Source organism: Felis catus, chromosome A2 (genome assembly GCF_018350175.1).
Source record: "Felis catus isolate Fca126 chromosome A2, F.catus_Fca126_mat1.0, whole genome shotgun sequence".
NCBI lineage: Eukaryota > Metazoa > Chordata > Mammalia > Carnivora > Felidae > Felis > Felis catus.
Genome location: NC_058369.1, coordinates 2850112 through 2876738, shown reverse-complemented (window position 1 = coordinate 2876738; position 26627 = coordinate 2850112). Strand labels below are relative to the sequence as shown.

The 26627-nt window shown below is 61.5% G+C and overlaps 4 protein-coding genes across 8 annotated transcripts in view; 2 read left to right on the top strand and 2 right to left on the bottom strand.

The window, feature by feature from the left end:
* The first annotated feature begins 755 nt into the window (after nucleotides 1-755).
* On the top strand, nucleotides 756-3699 carry RAX2 (retina and anterior neural fold homeobox 2). 2 transcript variants are annotated; one of them, XM_023243840.2, is made up of 2 exons: nucleotides 756-1395; nucleotides 1705-2219. In XM_023243840.2, the coding sequence occupies exons 1-2, from the start codon at nucleotides 1180-1182 to the stop codon at nucleotides 1942-1944; spliced, it is 456 nt and encodes a 151-aa protein (XP_023099608.2). In that variant the 5' UTR covers nucleotides 756-1179; the 3' UTR covers nucleotides 1945-2219. The 2 variants fall into 2 exon arrangements, with proteins under 2 accessions (XP_023099608.2, XP_023099602.1); XM_023243834.2 differs by having other exon boundaries at nucleotides 759-1395; nucleotides 2087-3699.
* Nucleotide 3700: 1 nt separating this feature from the next.
* MRPL54 (mitochondrial ribosomal protein L54) lies at nucleotides 3701-7107 on the bottom strand. The gene is made up of 4 exons (XM_006928269.5): nucleotides 6921-7107; nucleotides 6590-6794; nucleotides 5582-5747; nucleotides 3701-5289 (listed from the first exon to the last, which is right to left on the bottom strand). Exons 2-4 carry the CDS (start codon nucleotides 6705-6707, stop codon nucleotides 5157-5159), a joined length of 417 nt encoding a protein of 138 aa, XP_006928331.1. The 5' UTR covers nucleotides 6708-6794; nucleotides 6921-7107; the 3' UTR covers nucleotides 3701-5156.
* A 195-nt stretch (nucleotides 7108-7302) lies between these two features.
* Nucleotides 7303-14794, top strand: APBA3 (amyloid beta precursor protein binding family A member 3). The gene is made up of 11 exons (XM_023243812.2): nucleotides 7303-7666; nucleotides 8254-8843; nucleotides 8932-8971; nucleotides 11928-12073; nucleotides 12242-12328; nucleotides 12425-12586; nucleotides 13022-13201; nucleotides 13287-13499; nucleotides 14123-14242; nucleotides 14343-14483; nucleotides 14596-14794. The coding sequence occupies exons 2-11, from the start codon at nucleotides 8268-8270 to the stop codon at nucleotides 14665-14667; spliced, it is 1737 nt and encodes a 578-aa protein (XP_023099580.2). The 5' UTR covers nucleotides 7303-7666; nucleotides 8254-8267; the 3' UTR covers nucleotides 14668-14794.
* Nucleotides 14795-14884: 90 nt separating this feature from the next.
* Nucleotides 14885-26627, bottom strand: part of TJP3 (tight junction protein 3) — a 28257-nt gene continuing 16514 nt past the window's right edge. For all 4 annotated transcript variants that reach the window (XM_023243807.2, XM_023243796.2, XM_023243803.2 and 1 more), the window contains exons 9-21: nucleotides 24141-24199; nucleotides 23839-23905; nucleotides 23485-23641; nucleotides 22869-22977; nucleotides 22544-22781; nucleotides 22223-22434; nucleotides 20275-20370; nucleotides 17607-17677; nucleotides 17020-17230; nucleotides 16830-16930; nucleotides 16414-16677; nucleotides 15530-15576; nucleotides 14885-15115 (exon numbers count right to left, since the gene is read on the bottom strand). In XM_023243807.2, coding sequence (XP_023099575.2) covers nucleotides 15013-15115; nucleotides 15530-15576; nucleotides 16414-16677; nucleotides 16830-16930; nucleotides 17020-17230; nucleotides 17607-17677; nucleotides 20275-20370; nucleotides 22223-22434; nucleotides 22544-22781; nucleotides 22869-22977; nucleotides 23485-23641; nucleotides 23839-23905; nucleotides 24141-24199 — 1735 coding nt within the window. In that variant the 3' untranslated portion in view covers nucleotides 14885-15012. The remainder of the gene's footprint in view (nucleotides 15116-15529; nucleotides 15577-16413; nucleotides 16678-16829; nucleotides 16931-17019; nucleotides 17231-17606; nucleotides 17678-20274; nucleotides 20371-22222; nucleotides 22435-22543; nucleotides 22782-22868; nucleotides 22978-23484; nucleotides 23642-23838; nucleotides 23906-24140; nucleotides 24200-26627) is intronic.

Sequence of the window (26627 nt, the reverse complement as noted above, 5' to 3'; positions counted from 1 at the left end):
CTGCTGTGAACGCTACCTGGCATACTGTAAGCGCTCAACAATGTTTATTGAATGAATGAAGAACGGACTTCTATTCATTCCCCCAAACCCAGCGAAGTGCCCCCTACTCCCCGGCCGGCTCGGTGTCCGGGGGAGCCGACAGGAGCCGCCTTCACGTCACTTCTCGGAACCACAGCTTCCCCAACCCCCGTCAACATCTAACCCCCGCCAACCTCTGTGTCTAAGAGGACCTTTTTCTGGCCCCAGCTGCTGAGAATGGTAACAGTGGGCATTCATCGAGCACTTCCTGAATGCCAACCACTGTGCAATGCTCTCTGCTTTCATCACACCGTTGCCCCACCAGGGCAGGTCCTGGTGTCACCATTCTACAGCTAGGGAAACTGAGGCCCAGAGAGGGGAGGCCCTGGTTGGTGTCCTACCGTGAAGGGAGGCCGACCCAGGCCGATGGTCCCCCCCCCCACCCCATGCACACACCCCTCTGGAGCTGCAGCCTTCCTCCCCCCCCCCCCCACGCCCTCCCTCTGCAGCTCAGAGCAGCCAGGGCCTGGGCGGGAGGGGCCGCCTCAATTAATCACCTCGCACTAATCTTCCCATCTCCGGACCCCAACCCGCTCGGGTCTGCAGGACCAGGCCAGCAGCAGACACGCTGGGCCCACTGGGGCGGGGGCCGTGTGGATACTGGGGCCATCGAGGGGCTGCTGGGGGTGGTGAGTACAGGGCAGGTGGGTAAGAGTGGGAGCTGGGGCGCAGAGAGCCCCTCAGGGCGGAGGACTATGGGGGCAGTGTCCCAGCCTCCTCCCTTTCAGCGGAGGTGGGGGGGGGGGGGTCCTAGACAGAGAGAGACGGACAGACAGCCAAAAGCAGACATGCAGGCAGAGGCAACCCAGGGGAGCTCAAGAGGGAAAGAGAAAATAGAGCTAGAGGGACAGGCACCCAGGGAGCCGTGCAGAAAAATGACCCAAGAGAAGAGGAGGGGAGGCGGATGGAGAGTGAGACCATCCGAGGTGGACGGAGGGACGGGCCGGGCAGGGCGAATGCGGGACCCGGTGCGCCTTTCCTCGAACATCTAACCCCAGACCCAGAGGACTCGGGGGGGGGGGGCTCCCTGCCCTCCCCAGCTGGGGGTCTCACCACCGCCTGCCCTGCTGCCATCCCGCCAGGTGGGGGTGAGGACAAGCCATGTTCCTGAGCCCGGGTGAGGGGCCTGCGGCAGAGGGCGGGGGGCCGGGCCCGGGCGAGGAGGCCCCCAAGAAGAAGCACCGGAGAAACCGCACGACCTTCACCACGTACCAGCTGCACCAGCTGGAGAGGGCGTTCGAGGCCTCCCACTACCCGGACGTTTACAGCCGCGAGGAGCTGGCGGCCAAGGTGCACCTGCCGGAGGTGCGCGTGCAGGTGAGGGCAGCCGGCAGCCCAGGGAGGGAGCCGGGGCCACACTCGGCCCTCCGGGGGCACAGGCAGGCGAGACACTGGGAAGGCTTCCCGGAGGAGGAGATGTGGGACTGAGACCTTGGCGCTGGAGTGAAAGTCGGCCAGTCGGGAAGGAGGAAGGGGGCTGGCTCAGGTGGTAGAACTTGTAAGTCTTGATCTCAGGGTTGTGAGTTCAAGCCCCACTTTGGGTGTAGAGATTCCTTAAAAATAAAATCATTTAAAACGAAAGGAGGGAGAGAACGCAGGCAGGCAGGCAGCGCGGTGTCTTTCTAGGCGCACAGAGCAGTGTATGCAAAGGCGCGGAAGGTTACACCGGGGGTGTTTCCGTGGAGCTGGGTGCGAAGCGGGTGGAAGGGGATGCCGACCGCAGCTGAGAAACGGCTTTCCACGGGCGTCAGATGCTGCGCCGGTGGCTGGGACTCAGCGCCCAGGGCCGAGTTTCAGAGAAGACCCCAGGTCGGCTTGATGGGGGCCGTGGGGGGGGGGCCTTCTCAGAGAGGGCCATCTCCTTGAGGCAAGTAACTGCAGGTCAGAGGGAGGCTAGCCGGTTCTGCACAGCAGGGAGCCCCAAAGGAGGACACAGGGGGGTAGGGAGCGGCGGGCTGGCTCCTCCCCACAGAGCCTGAACCGGGAGCACCCCTCTCACCACCTCCAGGTGTGGTTCCAGAACCGCCGGGCCAAGTGGCGCCGCCAGGAGCGTCTGGAGTCGGGCTCCGGGGCCGTGGCAGCCCCGAGGCTCCCCGAGGCCCCAGCCCTGCCGTTCGCCCGCCCTCCGGCCATGCCGCTGCCCCTGGAGCCCTGGCTGGGCCCCGGGCCCCCGGCCGTGCCAGGCCTTCCGCGCCTCCTGGGCCCAGGCCCCGGGCTGCAGGCGTCCTTCGGGCCCCACGCCTTTGGCCCAGCCTTCACGGAGGGCTTCGCCCTGGAGGAGGCGTCCCTGCGGCTGCTGGCCAAGGAGCACGCACAGGCTCTGGACAGGGCCTGGCCTCCCGCCTGAGTCTGGGGCCCGCCCGTGGCCACCCGTGCCGGGGCCCCTGCCTTGCATCCCGGGGAGGAGGTGGCCTGGCGGGGGCCTCGGCCTCCCCGCCTGCGGGCCGGGCAAGGGGTGGACCGTGAGGCTCTGAGGCAGTAAGGCTGCCATCGCAGGACACGCCCAAGTCCCCCTGCCCGCTCCTCGTCCCTCAGGGCGGAGCCCCGGCTCTCTCAGAAGCGACAGAGAACAGCAGTGGCCGCCCATGGCCCTGGCGTCTTTCACTGTGTGTCCCCCGCGTGCCCGTCGCGTTACCCCTCATGACAGCTGCTTTACGGGGGAGGAAACCGGCCCAGGGAGGCCAGTTTCCACCGCCACACAGCCACTCGGGGTGGAGCCGTCGTTGAAGCTCGTTGCCCAAGCCCAACACCCCAGGTGCCACGCCGAGCCCACGCCGGTGGGACGCGGGGGGACCCGGGCTGGGCGCAAACGGCGGGTTCTCAGGCAGAAGCAGGCGGACGCTCTGCTCCCTCTGTAAATCAAAATGTGGCTTCTGTCCCCACTGACCACAGACCCGGTCACGTCTCCCAGCCCAGTGAGGGCGGGATGGGGCCCTGCTGGCAAGACCCACATTTGTCCCGCCAACCCAGCCATGTCTCCCCAGGGCGTGACGGACACCCTTCCGGAACTCGGCTGGACTCCTTGGCAAGGGGGCCATGGAGGGCAAGGAACAGGGTGTGAGCAGGCCGGAGCCCCCCCCCCAGCGTCAGCAGGACACGGGACTTCCCCATAGGACGGGACAGCCCAGGTCACGACAGGAGGGGAGGGGCTGGAAGGCAGGAGGTGCACGTAACCGCCCTCCCTTTGAGCTCTGTCCGCGAAGTAACCACAGGTTCACTTCCGGGTCCTCACATCAGTGCACACCCACTGGGTGGGGTTCGAGCTGCCCTGCTCACCTTGGCTCACGTGACGCCTCACGCAGGAGCCCCCTGGCCCTGTCTTCTTCGCGCGGTGGCAGCCAGGTCAACGGCCCACCCACGCATCTTCCATCCATCTGACCGCCGGCCGCCCACCCGCCCACCCCCCACCCATCCATCGTCCGGTGATCCCTCTATCCATCCATCCACTGCGCGACGGGGCCGTAACGGTGAACAGAACGAGAGAAAAATCCCTACCCTGACGGAGTTGCCACTCTGATGGGAGGCAGACACAAGCACAATTAAATAAACACCGACAATCGTTCGTAAAACACCAGCTGGCTGTAAGTGCTGGGAGAAAATAAAACCAGAAGAGGCAGTCGAGTGCATGCAGCAACTGTAGTTCGACAGGGCGGTCGGGGGCCTCTCAGACGTGACATCACGGAATTGGAGGAGGTAAAAGAGGGAGCCATGGGAACACCTTGGGGGTGGGGGGGAGCCACCCAGGCAGCGGGAACAGCACACCCAAAGGCTCTGGGGCAGGACCGGGGTTGGCACGAGGGAGGAACCACCAGGAGGCCCCTGTGGCTGGAGCAGCGAGGAGCCCGCAGGGAGGTGACAGGAGGCAACCTTTGTTTTCACACCGAGAGCCAAGGGGATCCACGGGAGGGTTGGGACCCTCCGCCTGCTCTGGGCGGCCACGGGGAGGGCAAGTAATCCGCTTGGGCAGAGTCTTCCTAAGAGGATGAGGACTTCCATTTTCCTGGGACTAGACGGAATTAGTCCCCAGCCCCGCCCACCCAGCCACACAAGCAGAGGAGCCCCCAGGGCCCCTGGTCCCGCCCCCAGGGGGTGCCCTCATCCCATCCCCCACTCCACCCCCTGCAAGCCCCAGCCTCGGCCCTGGGTCCCAGGCAGGGCAGGAGTTGGGACTGCTGGGAGCCGGGGTTCTCACTCAGGTCTGTGGGTCAGGTTCGCAGGGTCTTAATGCAAGATTCCGGGATGCGTCTCCTGCGGGGGTGAAGGTGAGGGAGGGGGCGGGGGAGACCGAGACCCGGGTACCAGACGGGTGGACGGGAGGATGGTGGTGAGGCCCAGGTCCCCGGGCTATTTCAAATGACCGGCCCATGCAGACGACACATGACTCTGGCCAAAGGAGGAAAACCAAGTCCCTTCCCCCTGGCTGGGCTTGCTAAACTAGGTAGGGGGCTTCAGCCGGGAGTCCTGGGGCCACACTTGTCCAAGAGAACTAGTCCCTGGGGCTACAAGGACCCAGAGACAGAGCCACACACCTGGACACTGAAGTCCCCGAGGCCAGCATGCCTCAGGGCCGAGCCCGCCCCAGACACTTCGGCTTCCGAAGGCCACAAAGACGCTTACGGTCCGGGTGGCACGGAAAAGGGTTGAGTCCCTTGCAACCAAGAGAGGTGGGTCTAAAAACACCTCCTCCTGGAAGACGAGCTGGGGCCTCTTGGGCGGCGTGAGAAATCCCGAAGATGGACAGCAACTGCCCGGGGGGAGGCTGCAGCCACGGAACCACGGGGCCTGAGTCGCCCCCCCCCCCCCCACCTGCCCCAGTCTCCCTCCCGGCTCCGGCAGCAGACGGCACCCAGCAGCACCCAGGGCCCGCGAGGACCCCCAGGGCCCTGGTCCAGCCTCACTCTGGGGACCAACCAGGCACCAGGTGAGGGGCCTCCTCTGCTCTCAGAAAACTCTTTCGTCCAGGCAGATGGAGTCTTCTGTGGGGGCAGGATGGGGAAGGCGCTGTGTGCCTCCGGAGTCCTCCTGCCGGGCCTGGTGAGGTCCCTGACGGGTCAGGGCGGCCCCGGGGCCTTCCCCTGCTAGAACTTCCGGTTCTTGCTCAATCGGTTGTGACGCCAGATGTTGTGTTTCCGCAGCAGCCGCCAGTACTCCCGGGTCTCGGGGTCCAGCTCCTCCAGCTTCTTGGGGGGGCCCACGTTCATCTGGAACAGCCTGATGCGGTGTGGGCAGGGGTCAGGGCCGCACAGCAGACCCCCACAGCTCCCCCACCCCGGGCACCCTGGGTAGAGGCAGCAGCACACGGGGCCCCACACAGAGGCTGCGCAGTCCTGCCCCAGGGCCTTTGCACTGGCTGTTCCATCCACCTTTAAAGCTCCTTCCACCCACTCAGGTCTGGAGCCACGCATCACCTCCCCAGGGAAGCCCTCTGGAAAGCACAGGGGATCAGCTAGGCCACCTTCACCCCGTCACTTGGTGTCCCGGGTCTCCAGCCTGGCCCACTCACCACTCAGGGTACTCCTCGTCTGGCTTCAGGACCACGTCCTGGCCCTCCTTGTAGATGTTGACGCCCATGGCATGAGTGGTGAGTCGGACAGGGTCCGTACATACGTCTGGGTCCTTCAGGGCCTCGCTGACCACACCACCTTTGCCGCCTTTGCCCCCCTTCATGACTGGGGGGGTGGGGGGAGGTGGGAGAGAATCGTTTGTGTCCAGCTGCACCCCAGGAGGCCAGCCTTCTTTTCTACCCCTTTCTCCGGGTGGCCCCCGGGTCCCCTAGACTCTTGCCTGCTGCACCCAAAATGACCTTTTTTAATGCTTATTTTTGAGACAGAGAGCAAGAGCAGGGGAGGAGCAGAGAGAAGGGGACACAGGACCCTTAGCAGTGAGTCCGATGCGGGGCTTGAAGCCATGAACCGTGAGACTGTGACCTGAGCGGAAGTCTGACGCTCAACCGACTGAGCCACCCAGGCGCCCCATGCACCCAGAATGACTTTAAGTGAAACACAGATATTGCTTTTAACACTGCCGCGCAGACTGACCAGGTCATTGCTCTCCAATTCTGTTTTGATACCTTCTGTTTATCTCACAGAGAAAAAGGTCTGGTATGTGTCTTTAACGCCCAACATTTGGTCAGTTCCCTCCTTTCAACAAAGGAGATCAGGCAAGGCTATACCCAGCTGATTTTGCCTTTGCTTAGGTGGCTAATACTTTGACGGGCCCCTCTGCTTCCTCGAATTTCCGGTGGCGGGTAGCCCAAGGTCACACAGTGACCCAAGAGTTGGGACCCAAGTTCCTAACACCCCGCCCCCCGCAACAAAACACATCCCGCACCGGCGCAGTGAGCCAAATCCCTTCCTAGGTCCCTCAGAGCGCGCCTGCGCAAATAGCTCAGCGTCTGCCTCTTTAAGCTCGCGCCCGGATTCTAGGCACCGCCTCCCACACAAGCGCCTGCGCACTATTAACTCCCAATTCCCAAACCATGCCCATCTGGGTCCCTCTTAACCCAGCTCACCCGGTCTCTTGGCGTAACCCCGTACAAGGAGTCTTCCAGGCTCGACAGGGACCGGGAGCTCCCGGGCCGACCAGCTGGCCCAGGTCCGCGTAGCCCCGAAGAGGCATCTGGCCGCCATGGCGTATGCCAGCTGTCCGCACGTGCACTTTTCCGGGAGACGACAGCGGCTAAGGGGTGCTTGGGAGTTGTAGGCTCCTAGAGATTTCTGGGAAATGTAGTACTCCACCGTTAGCCATTCGCCGTGACTTCTTTTACAGGGGTCTTCAGTTACCGTGTGAGGGGACTTTCCAAAGAGATTTCATTTACTTATTGCCCTTCTTTGGTTACTTACCACTTAAAGATCACACCTGATCCATCCCTGATTCTATTCAATGAGCAATTACTGAAAACCTAAAAGTAATTGGCTAATACTTAATAGCCTCATTATCCTCCAGCCCTTTTGCTAAATCTGTAGCCAGCTCGATCTCGTTTAATCCTCACCAGTAGCAAGTAGCTGCTATTATTATCCCCAGTTTATAACTGCGGAAGCGAAGCTCAGGGAGGGAAAGTTATGCCAGGACGCGCCATCCCTCCTCCCTACTGTGAGCGAAACCGGAAGTCCATGTAAAATAGGGTCCCGGCGCTGCTTCCGGTGTCCCTGGAGTCGAAAGAGACCGCCTCTCCCTTTGATATTTTCCAGTCCCATTTCTTCTCATCCATTGGGATAATGCCCACAGCCGCAGAAGGCAGGCAATGATCACTAACCCCGTTTTGTAATTGAGGACACAGGCCCAGAGGCCAGCCCGGGCTCTCACTCTGTGTAAACAGAGCATTTGGACTCGAACCCTCGGTTCCGACACCTGGCGCTCCGGCGCCGCGAGGCTCGCTGGGAGAACTACATTTCCCAGCAGGCCCAGCAAACGTGCGCAAGCCCAGTGGGCCGGGAGCGCTGCGCGGACGGACCTGCCGGCGCCGCGGCCACTGGAGGGCTGTCCTGCCGGGGCGTGGGGTCCTGGGGGCCGTGCGGGCTGAGGCCACCTCGGTGTGGGAAGTGAGTGGCCTGACGGGGCAGAACGGGGTCTGGAGCCGGCGGCTGAGGTAGGGGGTCTGAAGTCTTGAGTCTGGGGTCTTCGGGAGGACCGGGGTCTTCACTTGTAGCTTTAGGCTCGAGTTAGGTCTTCAGGCTGGGTTCTGAGGTCCGGGTCAGAGCCTGGGGTTGATCTTGAGCGTGACATTGGAGGTTTTGAGACGAGGCTCTGCTTTCTGGGGTTTTGGATCTCGGCTTAGACTGAGGTCTTGAGTCCGCGGTCTCATGGACCTGTACCAACCGGGTCTGTAGAGTCAGGGTGTGTCTCCCACCTGGGTTACAAGGTCGCGGTGGAGGAAGATGTGGAAGAACTAAGTCTGGGGTGACGGGGTCCACGGCTGGGAGAGGCCTGGGGTGACAGGTACAGGGCCGCGGGGGGGGGGGGCGGGACATCAGGGTTTGGAGCCTGTGGAGCTACTGTCTTACAACGGCCTGTTCTGCGCCTCAGTTTCCTCATCTATACAATGGCGATCATAGCGGACCCTTCCTTGGAGGGTATGGTGCGGCTTAAGTTATGTGTTCTGTACCAGCGGCCCCCACCTAGAGCCTGGTACCTTGTTGGCACTCAGGAGATCGTATCTTTGAATCTCTCTTTTAGATGCTGGCCCAGGCATGGAATCCCTGACAACTTCCCAGTCTCCCCCAGGCCCTCCAGCTATGGACTTGGAGGAGCCCAGGGACGCCCTTTCACCCCCTCAGGACGTCACCCCCAACTGCCAGTGGGACCCGGTGCCGGGAGGCCCCGGCAGCCTGAATCAGATGGAACTTGATGGGCCAAGTATTCGGGAACTGGTGCAGCAGTTTGAGGCTCTGCCTGGTGATCTGGCGAGCTTGTCCCCAGACGGACCTCCCTGCCCCCTGCACGTTGCCACCGGCCACGGCCTGGCCTCCCGGGACGTCGCTGATGCCCATGGGCTCTTGTCTGCCGAGGCCGGCCGGGACGACCTGCTGAGCCTTCTGCACTGCCAGGAGTGTCCTCCTCCCCAGTCTTGTCCGAAGGAGCCTCCGGACCCTGCTCCTCGCCTGTTGCAGCCCCCTGAGGACCCAGACGGGGATGCCGGCCCCCCGGAATGGCCGGAGGGCGCTTCTGCCGAGCAGGCCGGCAGCCGGAGCTCAAGCAGCTCCCCAGAACCGTGGCTGGAGACAGTCCCTCTGGTTGTTCCCGAAGAGCCCCCTGCCAGTGTCCAGGTAGAGCCTGTCCCGCCTCCTGGGCCGCCTCTGCTGCCAGCAGCCAAGCCAGGGGACTCAGTCCTGCCCCTCTTCTGTCTTCTTCCAGAGCCCCAAGACCCTGGTGCCATACCCTGCCCTCCAGGAGGGTGAGTGTCCTGTCCACCCTGGCCGCAGGGACTGGGCAGTTTCAGAATAGCCCAGCTCAGGCTCCCAAATTGGCACAGAGTTGGCCAGTGACGAGTTGCTTCTAGAGAGGCTCTGAGGTTGGTTGAGTAGATTCCAGACGGTCCGGTGAGAATGTTCTAGAATGAATTGGGACGGAAGGGCAGGGTTGCCATGTGGAGCACCGGGCTCTAGAGCAGGGGTTGGCAGATCGCCATCTGCGGACCACATCCAACCCGTCGCCTGTTCTGTCTCGTGAGCTAACCAGCTCTTAGGTTAAAAAAAAATTTTTTTTTTTGATGTTTTCATTTTGAGAGCGAGAGTGCGCACAAGCAGGGGAGGGGCAGACAGAGAGGGAGCGAGAGCGTCCAAAGCAGGCTCCGCGCTGTCAGCACAGAGCCCCACATGGGGCTCGATCTCATGAACCGCGAGATCGTGACCTGAGCCGAAGTCAAGAGTCGGTCGCTTCACCGACTGAGCCACCCAGGCGCCCCGGCTCTTACATTTCTAAGCGGTTGGAAGAAAACAGAATAATATTTCTTGATGCATAAAAAGATGTGCAACTCAAATTTCGGCATCCACAAATAAAGTTTTATTGAGACACAACCAGGCCCATTCATTCACGGACTGTCTATGGTGGTTTTCACGTTACAACGGCCAGGGGTTGAGTAGTTGCAACAGAGACCGTCTGGCCCACAAAGACAGACATATTTACTGTTTGTCCCCTTGCATAAGAAGTTTGTCAATCTCTGCCCCGAAGGCGTGGAAAGAACTGGTTCTGGGCATCTAGAATGTTCTAGGACTTCCACCTAAACTACCTGAGGCTATAAGTCAAAGAGCAAAGTTTTATGGTTGTGGGAAGGGGAGCTGGTTTGGACCTATGGTTACAAGGTGCCGGAATCAGGGGTGGAGCTATGAGTCACCCAGGTAATTCCAGATTTTGGCATTTTGCCTGTGGTTCTAGATTAAGAGAACCTGGGCTGGTGAGAGTGTTCTGGAATGAACAGAGCTATCTAGACTGGGGGGTTTCATAATCATGGGTGGAAAAGAGCTTATCTGCCGCTCCAGACCAAAGGAGGGTGTTCTGCCACTGTGGATAGGGCCATCTGATTCTAGAAAGTTCTAGAGTTGTGCTGTACAATAGAATCATAACATGAGCCACGAGTGACTTTCGATTTCCTAGTTCTCTGCTTTACAGAAAAAATAAGTAAAACTGGTAACATTTTTTTAATTTTAAAAAAATAATTTATTTATTGGGGCACCTGGGCAGCCTAGTGGGCTGAGCGTCCAACTTCAGTTCAGGTCCCGATCTCGCGGTCTGAGAGTTCGAGCCCTGCGTCCGGCTCTGTCCTGACGGCTCAGAGCCTGGAGCCTGCTTTGGATTCTGTGTCTCCCTCTCTCTCTGCCCCTCCCCTGCTCGCTCTCTCTCTCTCTGTCTCTCTCTCTCTCTATCAAAAATAAATAAATGTTAAAAATATACACAATTATTTACTTATTTTGAGAGACGGAGAGAGAGAATCACAAGCAGCCTCCACTACGTCAGCACAGAGCCTGACACGGGGCTCGATCCCACGATCCGTGAGATCATGACCTGAGTCAAGACAAAGAATCAGATGCTTAACCCAGTGAGCCCCCCCGCCCCCGCCGGGCACTCCAAAATTCATACCATTTTAACTAACTCAAACGTATTTGAGTGTCGTTTCAACGTCCAATCGGTATCTTACAATTGTTTTTACGTTTTTTTCCTACTAAATTTTCAAAATTCCGTGTGCGTTTTACAGGTCACAGCATATTTCAGGGGCACAACACCCACATGTGCCTGGCTGTTAGCATATTGGATGGTGCGGTTCTAGAAGCTCCGAGTAGAGCTGTCTGCTGTTCCAGAATGCTTAGGGTCTTCCAGAGCTGGAACAAACAAAGCAATGGCTTCCGGTTAGGACACTTTAGAACTGACCGAGCTGTCTGGTCTGGTTCTAGACTGCTCAGGGAATTACAGAACCAGGAGGGGAACGTTCTGCGTGTTTCTGGGCTGGGTTGGTGGAATTCTAGAACTTTGAGCAGAGTTGTTTGTTGCTGGGCTGCTCCGAAAATTCTTAGAACTACCGGGTACAACTGAAGTGTCGCAACTATGTGAGGATGTTCTAGAACCGTTGGAAGCATGACCCGATGCCGTCACGATGAAGTTACAGAATCGTGGAGTGGGGAGATGTGGTTCTGGAGTGGTGCCCATTTCTGGACGCTCCCCCCCCCGGAATTCTGTGGTCGGAGACTGTCGGAGAGTTCTGGAGTCACAGAGGGGAGCCAGCTGGGGTTCTGGACGGTGTGAGTTTTAGAAATGTGACAAGGGGTCTCTTTCTGCTCTGATCGGGCAGTTCTCTGAGTATGGAACAGAGTCGTCTGCAGATCTGGGCTGGCAAGGGAGAAATCTGGAACGGTGGTCAAAGCTCACTGGCTCTAGATGGATTCGGGGGATTCCAGAACCACCGAGTGACGCTGACTGGTCCTAGGACATTGCTGGTTTTAGAAACGGGACTGCCTGGTTCTAGCCTGATGACAGAATTCTAGAAACGCAGGGTGGAGGTGTCCGCCGTGAGGTGTTTTTTTTTTTTTTTTTCTGGGGGGCTCTGAACCTGGTTCTAGACCCTCAGGGGTCCAGAAACTGGGTCATCTGGCCCAGAGTCCTTGAGCTGTGGACAGAGAGTCAGCTGGTTCGAGACTGGCGAGAGGGCTCTAGATCTGTGAAGGCCAAGCTGCTTGTCCCTCCTGCTGCTGGGATGGTTCTGGAACGGCGGGCAGACCCGCGTGGCTCGAGTGCCAGGCGGGGGGGTAGAAGCCGGTGCTTCCAGACCACCGTGGGAGCCGGGACCCTGGGCGGAGCGTGTGGGGCTGGACACGGCCGGCGGGGCTCTCGGGCTGACCCTCCTCCGCTGTTGCCTTCAGTCCCTGGTCCCTGTGACCATGAAGACCTCCTAGACGGTGTCATATTTGGGGCCAAATACTTGGGCTCCACCCAGCTGGTGTCCGAGCGGAACCCGCCCCCCAGCACACGCATGGCCCAGGCCCGGGAGGCGATGGACCGCGTCAAGGTGAAGCCAGGGCCGGGCAGGTGGGGCTCCCCAGGGCCGGCGGGAGGTGGGGGGGGGCAGGGGGGAGCCGCAGGCCGGTCCTCCGAGGCCCCCCGGAGCCTGGCGGGGGTGGGGCGGGCAGAGGCTGGGTCTTGGTGGGCCTCCACTTCCCACCCACCCCCCCCACAGGCCCCCGAGGGGGAGACCCAGCCCATGACGGAGGTGGACCTCTTTGTCTCCACCAAGAGGGTCAAGGTTCTGACGGCCGACTCCCAGGTACAGGGCCGGGCCCGGCCACCGGGCTGGGGGCGCCCCCGCCCCCCGGAGGGTGCGCACAGCCCGCCCAGGCCTGGTCTCCCCGCCCCCCTGCAGGAGGCCATGATGGACCACGCCCTGCAGACCATCTCCTACATTGCCGACATCGGCAACGTGCTGGTGCTCATGGCCCGGCGGCGGCTGGCCCGGAGGCCGGCGCCCCAGGCACACAGCCGCCAGCTCTACAGGATGATCTGTCACGTCTTCCACTCAGAGGACGTGAGCAGCCCGGCTCCGGGCGTCCGGGGGGGGGTGGGGGGGAGAGGGGGACTCGGGGCCCGCCCTGCGCTCTTCCAGAGACCCCCTGGTCACGCCGTCCCTGCAGTGTCCTCCCATCGGTCCTCAGCGCTGTCGGCTGCCTCCCCCACCAACCCCTGGGCCTCTGGTCTTTGCCATAAGCCTCAGAGACTGGCGGCCCACCCCCCAGCCTTCCCCCCTCCAGGCCGGTGTCCCTCCCCTCCCCCGACAGACTCCCCAAGACAGCGGCTGCTTTCCACAGTCCCCGTAGCCACAGGGCACGGGGCCGTCTCCCAGGAATCCTGTCCCTGGTGGGGCCGGGAGGGCTCAGCCCCGAGGACGCCCGCCCGAGGGTCTGGGAGACCTGAAGGAGGGGGCGGGACACCCCCCCGAGAGCCGCTGCCCGTCGCCACGCAGGCCCAGCTCATTGCTCAGGCCATCGGCCAGGCCTTCAGCGTGGCCTACGGGCAGTTCCTCCGGGAGAGCGGCATCGACCCCAGCCAGGTGGGCGCCCAGCAGAGCCTGGGGGCCGCGGGCCCCGGCCACCTCCACAACGGGGACCTCGACCACTTCTCCAACAGCGAGAACTGCAGGGAGGTGAGCGTGCGGGCCGGGGGGCCCCTGCCAGCCCCCCTCAGAGCCGCCCTCATGCCCCCCACCCACCGTGTCCCCCCCCCCCCAGGTGTGCATCGAGAAGCGTCGGGGTGAGGGCCTGGGCGTGGCCCTGGTGGAGTCGGGCTGGGGCTCCCTGCTGCCCACGGCCGTCATCGCCAACCTGCTGCACGGGGGCCCTGCCGAGCGCTCGGGGGCCCTCAGCATCGGGGACCGCCTTACTGCCATCAACGGGACCAGCCTGGTGGGGCTGCCCCTGGCCGCCTGCCAGGCCGCCGTCCGCGTGAGTCCTCTCAGGGTGGCAGGGTGCTTTCCCTGGGCCAGTCCAGAGGGGCATGGAGCATTAAGTCCCCCCCCCACCCCCCGCTGCCGCGTGCTCCGGGAAACTGAGTCTTGGAGAGGGGACGTTGTTGGTCCGGGACCGGGTGACCGTGATGGGGTGAAGGCAGGATGGGAGCACCAGCAGCCCAGCTACGGAGCCGGGGGCCTTCCTCTCCGCCGCGAGGCAGCAAGCGTGTTCTTGAGTCTGGACCCTTTTGTTGGATGGGGAAACTGAGGCCCGAACATGGGGAGGGACCTGGCCAGATCAGGAGGGCGGGTCCGACACGGCCCACGCAGCAGGTTAAGGAGTGAGCACGGCCGACCTGGCTAGAAGCTTGCTTCCCGCGAGGAAACGGAGGCCGCGGGAAGGGAGGGGAGAGGTCACACAGCTCCGACCCGAGGCTGCCGGGCTTGAGTCCTGTGTTCTTAACTGCTTCTCGAGGAGCCTTCTAGAATCTAGGGCCCTGACTCCAAAGCTCCATTTTACGAGTGGGTAAACTGAGGCCCGGAGGGAGCTGCAGCGTGCCGCGAGGTCCGGCAGCGCCCTGGGGGCCTCGCTAAGCCCACAGCCCCTGTCGCGCACAGGAGGTGAAGTCGCAGACGCTGGTGACCCTCAGCATCATCCACTGCCCGCCGGTCACCACGGCCATCATCCGCCGGCCCCACGCCCGCGAACAGCTGGGCTTCTGCGTGGAGGACGGCATCGTGAGACCCCGGCCCCGGGACAGGCTGGGAGGGGGGTGGGGGTGGGGGAGACCGGCGCCCCCCCCCCTGAGCAGCACGGCCCCCTCCCCGCCCCCTCCAGATCTGCAGTCTCCTCCGGGGCGGCATCGCCGAGCGCGGGGGCGTGCGCGTGGGGCACCGCATCATCGAGATCAACGGGCACAGCGTGGTGGCCACGCCGCACGCCCGCATCATCGAGCTGCTCACCGAGGCGCACGTTGAGGTGCGCGGGCAGCGGCCGGGGCGGGGCCGGGGGCGGGGCCGGGGCGGGGGGCGTGCCCTCCTGCCGGCCCAGGCCCGCCCCCAGCCGCCGGCCTCCGCTCTGGCCCCCCCAGGTCCACATCAAAACGATGCCGGCCGCCACCTACCGCCTGCTCACGGGCCAGGAGCAGCCCGTGTACCTGTGACCGGCCACCAGCCCGCCACCGTGCCTTAGCGCCAGCAGCCCCGGGACTCCGTCCGCGGGGCCTCCGGAGGCTTCTTGGCTCCCTGTTATTCTCTGATTGAAAACATTAAATGCTTAACAAACGGGCAGCATCTTGGCTCGAGATCTGTGGTGTTGAGAGAGGAAGGATACGACCGACTCTCAACTCGGTGTCCTTCCTGGAAATCTCTAGAAGCCAGTGCTGTGAAAATACTCTATTTATTAAAGACTGGCAGAAGGAGGTAGGGTTCTAGGTTCCGTACGGGAAACTGAGTCCCAGCTCTAGGGAGGAAGAGGGGATAGGGGCCAGCTGGCCACCTGGGAGGGGTCACAGGTCGGTGGCCGGGCCCCAGTCGTAGCCGTCTTCGTCAGAGGACTCCATGTCTCGAGCTCGCGTGAACTTTTTCTTCAAAGCTTCCTGCCCGTATGTCCTGGGGATCAGGAAATAGAACAGAGGCTGTGGGCAGGGGACAGGCAGGAGCCACCCTTACCTGAGGCTGACTCTGCGGGGCACGGTGGGTGTGGACAGAGATGAGCGAGACTGTGCATTTAGGGATCAAGCCTCGTTAACGAACTCCTACACATCCTTCAAAGCCCCAGCCAGTGTCCTGTCCTTCAGGAGACTTTCCCAGTCAGTCCTCGTAGGAAGACGGCATCTGCTTCTTTGGCCCTGACGACATGGGGGTCTGAGTGACCCTGTCTGCTTTCAAACCACCCACTGGGCTGGGAGCACCATGAAGGCATAGCCTCGTTCTCGGTCTCGTCACCCCCAGAGCCTGAGTCCCAGGAAGAGGGCCGAGGGGCCCCAATCTGGACTACGGGGGGGGGGGGGGGGGGGCTCTTACCGCATGCTGTCCTGTCGCCACTGACCATGGGGGGAATGGCCATCCACCTTGGAGGGGGAGAAAGGAGGTCAGCACTTCCCCCAGAGTAAGACAAAGTAGGGTGTAGAGGACCCCCATCCCAGCTTCCCACCTTGGCCCCGGTGGTGCTACCCACGCTTTCTCCTTGCCCCACACAGGTCTGCAACTCCTCCAATTTTTAGTGAGAAAATGGGGTGGGACAGAGAAAGGCCTTGGCTGCGATCCCCTAGCCTGTCAGCAAAGGGGGAAGTGGGTTCCCAGCTGTAGAATTCTTCAGAGGGCTGTTGTTAGGAACTCATAAATAAATCCCTGTATGGAAAGTGCTCAGGATAGTGCCTGCCCCATAAGCAAGCTGCCATGGACAGTTGAGCAGGTTGGATACTGCACAACTCCAGGGAAGCACCATTCCAAGCAGAGACCTCACAGATTTGTACATTTTTATATTTAACAAGAGACAGTCTGGAGGAAGGGTTGCCTTTGTCGAATTTATAAAGGGCACTGCAGAGGCTGAGGCAGGCTCAGTAAGAACAAATGCTATATAAATACTTGTTGTTAAACACCCAACTAGTGTGGGCTGGGACTTGGACGAAGTGCATTGAGTTTAAACAGCCACCTTGTGACGTCAAGATTCATCCATTTCATTATGTCCCAGATAAGGAAATACAGAGGTTACAATGTTTGTTTTAAGTTGTTCAGTGACTCAGTGCCTCAAATACCCTAGGTCCGGGTCTGAGACACTGATTATCAGAGAAGCTTCTGTTCGTTAACATTCTGGTGGCAAACAGGCTCCCCTGTGTGTCCCAGCCCCACCCAAGACCCCTGCCAGGCCGCCCCCCCCCCTCCGCCGCCGCCTGTGCCCTGCTTACCTGGGCCCCTCGGGGACCCGGGGCTCTCCCATGATCCCCCGGGCTCTGAGGCTCATCCGCCAGCACGGGTTCCGAGGACCGGGCCAGAGCTGGCGCCGGCGGACCCTCGTCCACGTCCGTGTGGGGGCCGCCCTCGCCATCCGTGTAGCCCTCCCCGTCTGTCTCGTAGTCGCTGTTGACCCGGCTGTCACAGCTCAGATCCGCAGAGCTGTCGGCCAGGCCTCGGTGAGGCAGGTCCAGGTTGCCCTCCGACGAGTTGTCCGGCTGCGGGGTGGGCGTGGCCTGGCTGAGCCAAGGCCCCGCCCCCTCCTCCCAATCCCACCCCCGGCCTCCAACCTCACTGCCAAAGCGGGTCCAGACCGTCACCTCAGGTCCGACCTTGGCCGTGGACGTGCCCCAACCCCCGCCCCGGGTACCTGGTCCTCGGCCGTCCAGATGGGCCGGGTCTGCTGCTCGCGGATGACGGCCTTGAGCTCCCGGTACCAGGCGTCACTCGTGCCGTGCAGGGGGATGGTGGCTGCGGGGAGGGGGCTTCAGCGTGGCCGCAAGTGCGCGGCCAGGACCCACCGCCCACGCAGCCTCCCCCCCACCCCGCCGTCCGCCTACCCGTGAACAGGTGTTCGCTGTGCTTGCGTAGCTTCTGGGCTTGCGCGTAGAGGCGGCGGGTGCTGCGGCGGGAGGCGGGCGCCAGCCACTGGCGCAGGGCCTTGAGGGCCACGCGGCTCTCGGGGGCGCAGAAGACCACGATGGGGTAATATTGCACGTAGTTGAGGCGTTCCACCGCCGACGGCGTCACGTCCAAGAGCGCGTGCTTGTTCTGCGCCCAGCCCGCGGCGGAGGCGGAGGCGGAGGCGGAGGGCAGGGCAGACGGCAAGGGGAGAAACACCCAGAGACGCAGCGGACCGGTCAGGAGGCAGGTGAAAGGTCAGAAGATCAGAGGTGGAGTTGGAGGGTTGGGGTCAAGGTGGACCCTGACCTCAGGGCGCAGGCGAGCGCAGTGGGCAGGGGCTGTGACGGCCCAGGGCTCGCCACTGTGTGTCTCTGTCCCCCTCAAGCCCCGGCATCGCAGCACCTCCGGGAGGGGCGCCGAGGGGGTCTGTGCCGTGCAGCCCGGCCGGGGCGAGAACGGGTTGCAGGCCTGGGCCTTGGTTTCCCAACCCTTGAAACGGGGCACAGAGCGGGGCCCTGCTTACGTTCTCGGCGATCACGCGCACGGTATCCAGCTTGATGATCTTGGAGGGGCTGTCGGTCCTCGATACGCTGTCTGTGGAGGGAGAGGTGACCGGCGGCTGCGGAAGGGCGCTCCCCTCGCCGCTCAGATTCTCAGATTCTCGGGCCTACCTGCCCCTCCCCTGCTCAAGAACCCACCATGGCTGCCCATCACCCCGAGGGCAAGTCTAACAACAGCCACGAGCCTGACTCGCTGCACTCAGTCTCCCTCCGGACCGTGGCCTACACTGCCGTGGACCATGTGGCAGGTGGGAAACAGCCTCAAGGACATAAGGTCACTGGCTCGGGGTCACGGAGCCGACAAGCCGCAGGGCAAGGAGCCCGATGTGGTGTTTGTGTTCCAGACAGTAGCTGCGCCCCGCTTGGCCCCAACTTGGCTCGGGCTGCGTCTGCTGCTCTCCCATCCCCCATCAGTTCTGTAGGACTCGAGATAGAGCCCTGCCTCCTCCAGGAAGCCCTGCAGGACAGCCAAGGGCTGATGGAGGTGACACGCCCTGCCCTGGGGGGGGGGCCCAAAAGGAAAAGGGGGGGAGTGGGGCAGAACCCTACCTAATTTATTTTATTGTTATGTGCAGAACAGGGACACCTGGGGGGGCTCCGTCGGTTAAGGGTCTGACATCAGCTCGGGTCATGATCTCACAGGTTGCGGGTTTGAGCCTCGTGTCGGGCTCTGTGCTGACAGCTCGGAGCCTGGAGCCTGCTTCGGATCCTGTGTCTCCCTCTTTCTGCCCCTCCCCTGCTCGCACCCTGTCTCTCTCTCTCCCTCTCTCTCTCTCCCTCTCCAAAATAAACATTAAAAAAATTTAAAAAGTAAAATAAAATGTACAGAACATAAAACTCACCATCTCTAAGCACACAGCTCAGCGGCCTCAGGCACACTCACACTGTCGTGCAGCCGCCCCCGCCATCTGTCTCCAGAACTTTCCATGTCCCCGAAATGAGACTCAGTCCCCATGAAACACTGGCTCCCCACCTCCTGCCCCACCCCTGGCTCCCACCATCTACTCTCTGTCTCTGTGGGCGGGACTCCTCCAGGGGGTCACGCGGGACGTGTCCTTTTGTGCCCGGCTTCTGTCACTGCTCAGTGTCCTCCGGGTCCGCCCACGTGGTGGCAGGAGGCAGGACGTCCTTCCTTTTTACGGCTGGATCATACTCCAGTGTGTGGACGGACACTGTGTTTATCCTTCACTGTGGCTAATACTGCCGGGAACGTGGGGGTGCAAGTGCCCGTTTGAGACCCGGCCCTTACTTCTCTTCGGTATAGACCAGACGTGGACTCGCTCTCTGTGTAACCGAGGAGCTGCTCGTAGTTTTCCACAGTGGCCGCCTGGTCTCACGCTCCCCCAGCCGAGCACGAGGGCCCCCACTTTCCACATCCTCACGGACACTTGCTATGCTCTGTTTTGCTCTGTTACACTCTGGCCCCGTCCCGGGCCTCGCTTGGCCTCGCACTGTGGTTCTGATCGGCACTTCCCCGGCGACTAGTGATGTTAAGACGACCTTGCCCTCCAAACCACACGCCGGAGCCTCGTCCTTCCTCCAAGTTCCCTTCCCACAGACCCTGCCTCCCCTTTTGCTGTGGGGAAAAAGCCGTGAAGGCTGCTGAGCCCTCCGGGGCGGTGAGAAAGGGCCTCACCTCCTGAAATGCTCGCACCTCACACGGGCACGAAGACCATTCCCACACTCATTCCTCCTGCCAAGCACAACCCCATTTGAGAGACGAGGAAGTGAGGTCTCAGGGCAAGCCACCAGCTCAGGGTCACCCAGCCAGGAGGAGCAGGAATTGCCTGGAGGTGACACCTGCCCACAGAACGGCCTCGCTCCAAAGCCCCGGCCAGGGGACGCTTTGGCAAGGAGACGGTGTGTGTCTGCAAGAAAAGCCCCTCCGCCCTCCTTTGGGGGGCTCCTGACCAAGATCGCCACCCCACGGGGCTTCGATCTGATGCTATATTCCAGGGCATCCGCTCTGCAAACACATCTCTCCGCTGGAAAGCGGCCACAGTGTGTCAACCAACAGGTGTGGCTGTATCCCAATAAAACTTTATTGATAGGTTATAGGTGCTGAAATGTGAATTTCATATCATTTTCATGTGTCACATCACATTTCTTTTAACTTCTCTTCCACCGTTTGCAATGTGTAGATACACCATTCTTAGCTGGCAGGCTGTATAAACACTTAGCTGATGGGCCAGATTTGGCCCTGGAGCTTTAATTTACTGACCCCGCACCCCCCCCCCCCCCAGCTTGTTTCAGTAGTTGTTCGTGAATTTTTGGTGTTCTCGGGGGAACAGTTGTCTATCTTGCTCAACGCTGTGTCTGTAGCTCAATAAAGGAGGGGACAGGTGGCACGTTGGGTTCATCGGCAATGGCTTTGGCAATGGCTGCCGGCGAACTGTGTTAAGAAGGATTCTGAGGCTCTATCCAGACAAAGAGCGCCATGATTGGCTCAGGACGTCTGGCCCAGGCCTTGGAGGGGGCGCTGGTGACTCATCTGCCTCGTGCCCGCCTGCCGTGGCTGTTTTAACTCTTTCCCGAAACAGCAGCAGCAGCAGCCCCCTCATCAAGCTGCCTCGGCCCCCGCGCTGGGGAAGAGGCTGTGAAATCGTTCCCCCAACAAGGCTGCTTCCTTACCTGCGATTTCGAACTGGTCAGGCATCTCCGCAGTCAACTTCTGCATGGCAATGTCTGCCACGGGCCCCAGGATCACCACCGGGCGCTTGAAGCTGGCTGAGGGGCAGAGAAACGGCAAGAATCAAGATCCCATTTGCAGCAAAGACCGCTAGACCCAGCGAGGCCCATGGCTGCCCGGCTGAAGACTACATCTCCCAGCGTCCCCTGTAGGCAGGAGGGCCACGTGACCACCTCCCGGCCAATGGGGTGCAAGCAGAATTGTGCGCCGTTCTGGGTTGTAGCCTTCCAGGAAAGATAGGATCCCTGTTCACCTTCTTGCCTCTTCCCCGGCTGGAATGGTCTCGGACCACATCATAAGGCAGAAAAACAAGATGTGAGACCACCCTCCGTTACTTACACCCGGGCTAGGACTTAAAAAGAAGCTCTTTTCTGCTTCCGCAGCTCTCACGTGGGTTGGGTTATAGCATTGAAGTCAGTAGACAGCAAACTACAACCCGTGGGGCCACATCCGGCCCGCTGCCTGTTTTATAAATAAAGTTTTATTGGAACACAGTCACGTCCACTCATGTACTGCCTCTGGCTGCCTTCGTGCAGAGTGGAGTCGTTTTGAAAGAAACCACACGGCCCCACAAAGACTAAAATAGTAACCGTGTCTGAACTTTTGCAGGAAGAGTTTGCCAACCACTGGACCGATGGCTATATCATTTTAGCCATGAGGAAACGGGCACAGAACGCACAATGGCAGGAGAAGAGGGAGTAGTCAGCCCCCTCCTGATACCCCTATTCCCATCCCTCGGAAAGGACTTTTTGAATTTTTTCTTTAAAGTTTATTTTTGAGGGGCACCTGAGTGGCTCAGCGGGTTAAGCGCCCAACTTCAGCTCAGGTCATGATCTCAGGGTTCGTGAGTTCGAGCCCCACGTCAGGCTCTATGCTGACAGCTCAGAGCCTGGAGCCTGCGTCGGATTCTGTGTCTCCTTTCTCTGCCCCTCCCCTGCTCACACCCTGTCTCTCTCTCTCAAAAAAAAATAAAAAAATAAACTTAAAAAAAAAGTCACCCCCTCCAGCCCCCACGAACCCCCTTCTTGTCCCTGGATGAGCCTGTTCTGTACGTCTCACACACGTGGACTCACACCCCGTGTGGGCTCTGGGGTCTGGTTCCCTTTCTGAGCGTCAAACATTCAGGGTCTGTCTGCAGGGCAGCGGGTGTGGGCGCCTCGCTCCTGCTAGTGGGCGGGGCAGCGATCTGCGCGTGCGCAGTGGACACGTCCATCTGTGGACGCGCGCGTGCGCGGTGGACACGTTCATCTGCGGACGCGCGCGTGCGCGGTGGGCACACTGTGTGTATCCCTTCATCGGTCGGTGAGCATGTGGGTTGTTTCCACGTTTGGGCCGTTGTGAGCCATGCTGCTGTGGACACGCGTGTTCAGGCTTCGGTCTCACGCCTGTTCACAGTATCCGTGTATTTTAAAGGGTGTCTGTTCAGCGCCAGCTGACACCCTAGAAAGGGCAGCGCGCACGGAACGCCCGGCCGGCCACCGCAGGCCACGTGGGGCCGTGGAGCCCCTAAAACGTGGCTGGTCTGAACCCAGATGTGCCGAGTGCAGAATACACACCAGGGCTTACACACACACAAGAGGGTGTGAAATATCTCACCGACTACTTATAATTGGGTTATCTGTTAAAATACTTTGGGTATGGTAACAAGGTCAATTGTTTAAGTTACGGGTAAGCACTTGTTTTCGATTTTGCGCCTGCGGCTTGCGGATCTCTACCGGAAAAGGAAAGGAGCCCTTTCCTGTTTCCTTCGGGACCCTTCGGTATTTTGGGGGGGGGAGGTTAAGGATGGGGGCTTCCGAAGCCTGGACGCGGAGGAAGACTTGGTCCAGAGCTTCCGAAAGCCTTACGAGCCCCCCCCCCTCCCCTCGGCCCCCCGCCCCTCGGACCCACCTTCTCGAAGCACCACGCGTTCATACGGCGGGTAGTGACCCTGCCTGGTCAGATCGGACAGGTCCTCGCGGCTCCGATGGGTGGTCTTCTTGGCCCCTCGACGGAGACCCCGCAGCCGCCAGAACTCGGCCCGCGCGTTGGAGCCCGAAGACGCGCCCGGCCCGGCGCCCACGGCGCGCTGGGCGGCCTCCAGACTGGCCAGCTGCTCCGCCCTGGGGAGGAGGCAGGGGGCTGGGCACGGAGGGCGGCGGGAACCCGGCCCGGGAGCCGGGAGGCCGCGCCCGTCTGCGGCGGGGAAGCCGAGGCCGAGGGGTGACGCACCTGCTCTGGTTGGGGATGATGCCCCGCTCCTGCTCGCGGAGGTCGCGCCCCATGCGCGCCGCCAGCCAGTGGCCCCCGCGGGCGCGGCTCTGCCCGGGGCCGGGGTACAGCGTGTCCAGCACGTGGAAGACGTCTCCGCGGGTGAAGCCCAGGCCCGACGGGGGGCTGGCCTCCAGCTCGAAGTGCGTGCGGATGTAGAAGGAGTCGCCCACGCGGGACTGCACCATTTTCCGGAAGACTGCGGACCGGGGAGGCTCGGTGAGCGCCCAGGCCCCCCGCCCGGCCCCCGCCCGGCCCCCGCCCGCCCGGCCGCGCGCGCACTCACTGTCCTGCTTCCGCTGCGTCACCAGCTCCACGTCCTCGCCCGGAGGCAGCCCCAGCAGGAACTGCACGGCCTCCTCGCGGGTCAGGTTCCGGAAGGGGACGTCATTCACCTGCCGGGGAAGGGGGCGTGGCATGGGCCGCGGCCACCCCCCGGCCGGACAGGCGATGCCAGCTCTGCTGGGCACGGGGCCCACTCCCGGGAGGACAGCAGGGACGGCTCGTGACCCAGCCAACGAGGTCATGACACAGGCAGGGAGACGTTAAAACGTTCAGATGTCCAGGGGCGCCTGGGTGGCTCGGTCGGTTAAGCGTCCGACTTCGGCTCAGGGCACGATCGCACGGTTTGTGAGTTCGAGCCCCAGGGCGGGCTCTGTGCCATCAGCTCGGAGCCCGGAGCCCGCTTCGGATTCTGTGTCTCCCTCTCTCTCTCTCTCTCTGCCCCTCCCCCACTCAAGTTCTGTCTCTCAAAAATAAATAAATGTAAAAAAAAAATTTTTTTTTAAATGTTCACATGTCCCTGGGGGTGCTGCGGGTCCTGGGGGAGGACACACAGGCCAGGACAGACTCCGGGGCCACCCAGCAGGCCGCCACACCCACTGCCGGCTGCCCCAAGTCACCTGCAGAATCTCATCTCCCTCCTGGATGCCCTGCCCGTCGGCCGGGCTGCCCTCCTGCACCCCGGACACGAAGATGCCCACGTCATTGCCGCCGGCCAGGCGCAGGCCGATGGTGGAGCCCTTGGGGAAGCGGACCACCCTCCAGTCGGGGCTGTACCTGTAAGGGGAGGCAGAGGCGGGGTCAGGCCGGAATGGGTGGAGAGGGGGCGCGCTGGGCCTCCCTGGGAGAGCCCCCACCCCCTCCGGGCCTCAGTTTCCCCACAGCCTCGCATGGCGGCCCCACCAACACGGGGACGCAGCCCCGGGACGCGCGAGTGTCCGGCTGGGGGGGCTCTTTTCCCCGGGGGGACGTACCCACGGTCCTCCCTGCTCTGGCTGCTGGGCACCCTGTAGATGTCATAGCTGCTTTGCCTGGGGGAGTCTGAAAGGGAACAGCAGTGTGTTTTCCAAGCACGCTGACTGGTCTAGCCGCCACACCTCAGCCTTAGGGTGTCCCTGCCCCATGGCGCTGTCACCCTCCGTCCTTCCCAGGGAGCTGCCCCTGACCTCTTAGGCCCCTGCCCCCCTCTCCCGCCCTGCCTGGCACCACCTCACTGGTTGGGATCAGAAAAATCAGAAGGATGCTCAGAGTCACGTCCCTGCCACCGTCCGCTCACCTGTTTCCGAGATGGTTCTGGAATCCACTGAATTGTCCCGCCAAAGCGGGGGGCTCTCCCTGGAGGGGGAACAGATTTGGGGTGAAGTAGGGGCGGATGCCGAGAGGCGACTGTAGCAATTCTATTTGCACCCAGATTCAAATTCTGCCTTTCTGGCTGGGAGACCGTGGGGCCGCTGCTCTCTCTCTGAACTCGGGTTCCCTCCTCTGAGCCCCAGGGATGGCTAAGTCAGGGCCACAAGGAGGCATGGCTCAAAATGAGGCAAACCTGTGGCCGATGGTCACGTTTATGATTCTAGTTAGTGAAAAGCTATAGAAGGTGATATGGTCTGAGTGTTGTGCTCCCCCCCCCCACCACCGCTGTCCTAACCCCGGGGGTTGGGGGGATGGTTTGGGAGGTGGGGCGTCTGGGAGGCGAGGCGATCAGGGTTAGGTGGGGTTGGGGGGGGCAGAAGGGGGTGCGGGACCCGAGTGCCGTCTCTTCCAGGTGACCACACTCGGAGAGAAGCAGGTGGTTGTCTGCAGCCCGGAGGGGAGCCCCCAGCAGGGACCGCCAGAGCCAGCACGGTGACCACGGACCTCCAGCCTCCACAAACCACCCCCCCCACCATGTGTGGTATTCGTCATCACAGCCTGAGCTGCCTGAGACACACACGGGAAGGAAAGTCCCCTGCAAAGCCAGCCCGCTATTAGCACAGATGAGTTACTTTCCAGACCCGGCAGACGCTTCCAAATAAACACGTGCGGGTGACTATATACTTTTGAAAGAACGTCAAGGTCACGGGGCGTCTGGGTGACTCAGTCGGTGAGGCTCTCAGGTCACGATCTCGCGGTCCGTGAGTCCAAGCCCTGCATCAGGCTCTGTGCTGACGGCTCAGAGCCTGGAGCCTGTCGCGGATTCTGTGTCTCCCTCTCTCTCTGCCCCTCCCTCGCGTGCGCTCTGTGTCTCTCTTGAAAAATAAACATCAAAAATTGTTTTTAAAAAGAACAAAACACGAAGATCACGCCGCCCGTTAGCATCTGACATTCACCCCGTGAATCCCCAGGGCCCGGGAAAGAAATTTGGAAACACCAGTCCCCTCCCCACCTCCGCCTCCTGGAGCGGGCTGGCAGCCCAGAAGCCGGTCCGGCCGCTCGGACCCACGGCTCCTCCTGTGTGCGAGCGGGGCGCCGGGGCAGGTCATGCAAGCGACCCTCCCCCCCGCCCCCAACCCTCTGAGAGATGCCGCCCTGTGTCGCTCCAGAGGCTGGCGCTCCCGTTACCGAGCGTCCCCGAGCCCGGCTGCACGGTAACAGCCGTACGAAGGAGCGGGCGTTCACTGTGGCCCAAGCACACACGTGTTGCCTCCTTCTGTCACGGATACTCAGCACCCCGAGATCTGGGGCTCCGGGGTCCCCTTCCCGGCCGAACCAGCCCCGGGGACCCGGGAAAAGAGCGGCACAGGAGGAACCGCGTGCTGAGCTGAGGTTACGAGAAGCAGCTTCTGTCTCGGTCCGTATTCTTGAGTCTCTGTGGGATCATGCGCTCGGGGGACCCGCGAGGCCCTGAGTCCTCCTGCCCCCACGGCTGTGAGTGCGCTGGGGATCAGCCACCCCCACATCCTACTGCCCTAGCCGGCGCCTCGGCTGTAGCCTCCTAAGACCCAGAGATCAGAGGCACCCAGCGAACTCCACATTATCCGTGTGGGATAATGTTCACCGGCGTTTCGAGCCGCTAGGCTTTAGGGAACTTTGTTACCCAGCCACAGATAACGGATAGACCCCCTGCTTCACAGGTGCCGAAGGCCTTAGCGATAATATACCCATGACCTAATCCCCATGGGCTGGGCACTTAGGTTTTGGTTTTTTAATTTTTTTTTAATGTTTTTATTAATTTTTTTTTAATTTTTTTTTCAACATTTATTTATTTTTGGGACAGAGAGAGACAGCATGAACGGGGGAGGGGCAGAGAGAGAGGGAGACACAGAATCGGAAACAGGTTCCAGGCTCTGAGCCATCAGCCCAGAGCCCGACGCGGGGCTCGAACTCACGGACCGCGAGATCGTGACCTGGCTGAAGTCGGACGCTTAACCGACTGTACCACCCAGGCGCCCCTGTTTTTATTAATTTTTGAGACAGAGACAGAGCATGAACGGGGGAGGGTCCGAGAGAGAGGGAGACACAGAGTCCGAAACAGGCTCCAGGCTCTGAGCTGTCCGCACCGAGCCCGACGCGGGGCTCGAACCCACGGAGCGCGAGATCATGACCTGAGCCGAAGTCGGACGCCCAACCGACTAGGCCACCCAGGCGCCCCTGGGCGCTTCTGTTTTTAGGCATGGAGTTGTGTCCCCTCAAAATTCCTGTGCCGAAATCCTAACCCCCAGCATCGCAGAATGTGACGGTACTTGGAAATACGGTCGCGGTGGATGCGATCGGTGGAGAGGAGGACCTACTGGTAGGAGGCGGGGAGGCCCTGATCCCGTATGACTGGTGTCCTTATACAATGGGG